Source organism: Lepisosteus oculatus, chromosome 13, assembly GCF_040954835.1.
Source record: "Lepisosteus oculatus isolate fLepOcu1 chromosome 13, fLepOcu1.hap2, whole genome shotgun sequence".
NCBI classification, from domain to species: domain Eukaryota; kingdom Metazoa; phylum Chordata; class Actinopteri; order Semionotiformes; family Lepisosteidae; genus Lepisosteus; species Lepisosteus oculatus.
Genome location: NC_090708.1, coordinates 27,513,478 through 27,515,198, shown reverse-complemented (window position 1 = coordinate 27,515,198; position 1,721 = coordinate 27,513,478). Strand labels below are relative to the sequence as shown.

Sequence of the window (1,721 nt, the reverse complement as noted above, 5' to 3'; positions counted from 1 at the left end):
TTGTTAACTAGACAAATTAGTTAAGATGGTGAATTCCATTTCCTGAATTCATTTTATTTAGCTTTTCTTCCTAATGATGAAGATTTAAAAAGTGCTATATTCAAAGGCTGTATATTACTAATTTGACATTTTTACAGAAAGAAATATTGAAAAATCAAAACCTTGCTTACATTTGTAATAACTTTATATATATATATCTTCTTTTTAATTTATTTTGTGGAAGACTAAAAACCATAACCAGAAATCCATATCAAGACCTGGCTTTATAAAACATTTTTTTGCTATCAGTCTGTGATTGTTATGCAAAGTAGTAAGAATATTGGATAAGGCCTCGAAAAAAATGTGTACCTACATGTGCTACACCACAAAGGACTTTTGAATAAGGAACTTTAAATGCATTTGTTGTTTTATTTTATGTTTATATTTTAGATTTTGTTTTATATTTCTAGTGTGTGTACTGGGTAAGACATATAAAAATCTGATGTTTCAGACTTGATAAGTGGTTACCTCGAATTGAAACACTAAACTAGCCCTGTACTGTTTATACTTTCCAAGAGCCTGACAGTGATCTTAGCTTAAAGTATTTGTGAGCTGCTGCCTTGATTTTTTTATTCCTTAAGCTGTATATCATGGGGTTGAGCAAAGGGGTGAGGAAATAGTGCACTGAACCAATGATGATGCGCCCATCAGGAGGGATACTCTCCACTCTCAACCCAATAAACACCACAGCACCAGAAACATAGTATAGAAAGACGACAGTCACATGTGAGGAGCACATTGAGAAGGCCTTCTTACGGCTCTCCACAGTTTTCAGTTTCAGTACTGATGCTATGATTCTACAGTATGTCCATAAGACATAGAGAAAGGGGAAATAGATTGCAAGCATTGCAATTAACAGGGCAAGATTGACTTGAGCTCTAACATCATGGCAAGCTAACATCAGTACAGTGCGGTAGTCACAGACAATATGTAGGATAAGGTTTGATCCACAGAATGGCAAAGTGCTAGCTGGTACTACTGATAAAAGTGCTCCAAGAACGCCAAGCATCCAGGCTATGGTTGTCATTGTAATACAAACCTTGGTGCTGATTAAGGTGTTGTAATGCAGTGGTTTCACTACAGCAACATATCTGTCGTATGCCATTGCTGCAACAAGGAATCCTTCCACAGCTGCAAATGATATGAGAAAGTACATCTGTGCAAAGCAACCCGTGAATGAGATGGTTTTCTGACCTAACAGACCAGCTAGCATCTTGGGTATGATGGATGTTGTCATTAATATGTCTAAGACAGACAGGTTCCACAGGAAGAAGTACATGGGCATGTGGAGTCGGTGGTCCAGGGAAATCAGCACCACAATGAGCAGGTTGCCCAGGAATGTAGCCAAGAAGAGGATGAGGAAGATGATAAAGAGTGCAGTGTCTTGTTCATCTGGAGTTGGCAGTCCCACAATGATGAATTCTGAGTGCAGAGTGATGTTGGATCTGCTCATGGCTCAAGTCAGGGGTACCTTGGAGGTGATACACTGTAAATTATTACAAATTTACAATGAGATCTCCAAAACATTGTTAAGTATAATATTTTAAGGTAATTCTAAGATGAAAATTGTATTGCATACCATTATCATGATAAAGATACACTTACGTGTATTTTAACATATACTGCTACACCAAAAATGAGTGAATACCCCAGATATGAAAGAAGTTGCAATGCATTAATTT

At 37.0% G+C, this 1,721-nt stretch overlaps 1 protein-coding gene across 1 annotated transcript; it reads right to left on the bottom strand.

Moving 5' to 3' along the window:
* Positions 1–539: 539 nt before the first annotated feature.
* On the bottom strand, positions 540–1,492 carry LOC138242220 (olfactory receptor 1E16-like). The gene has a single exon (XM_069197679.1). The coding sequence runs from the start codon at positions 1,490–1,492 to the stop codon at positions 542–544; it is 951 nt and encodes a 316-aa protein (XP_069053780.1). The 3' UTR covers positions 540–541.
* Between the last annotated feature and the right edge of the window lie 229 nt (positions 1,493–1,721).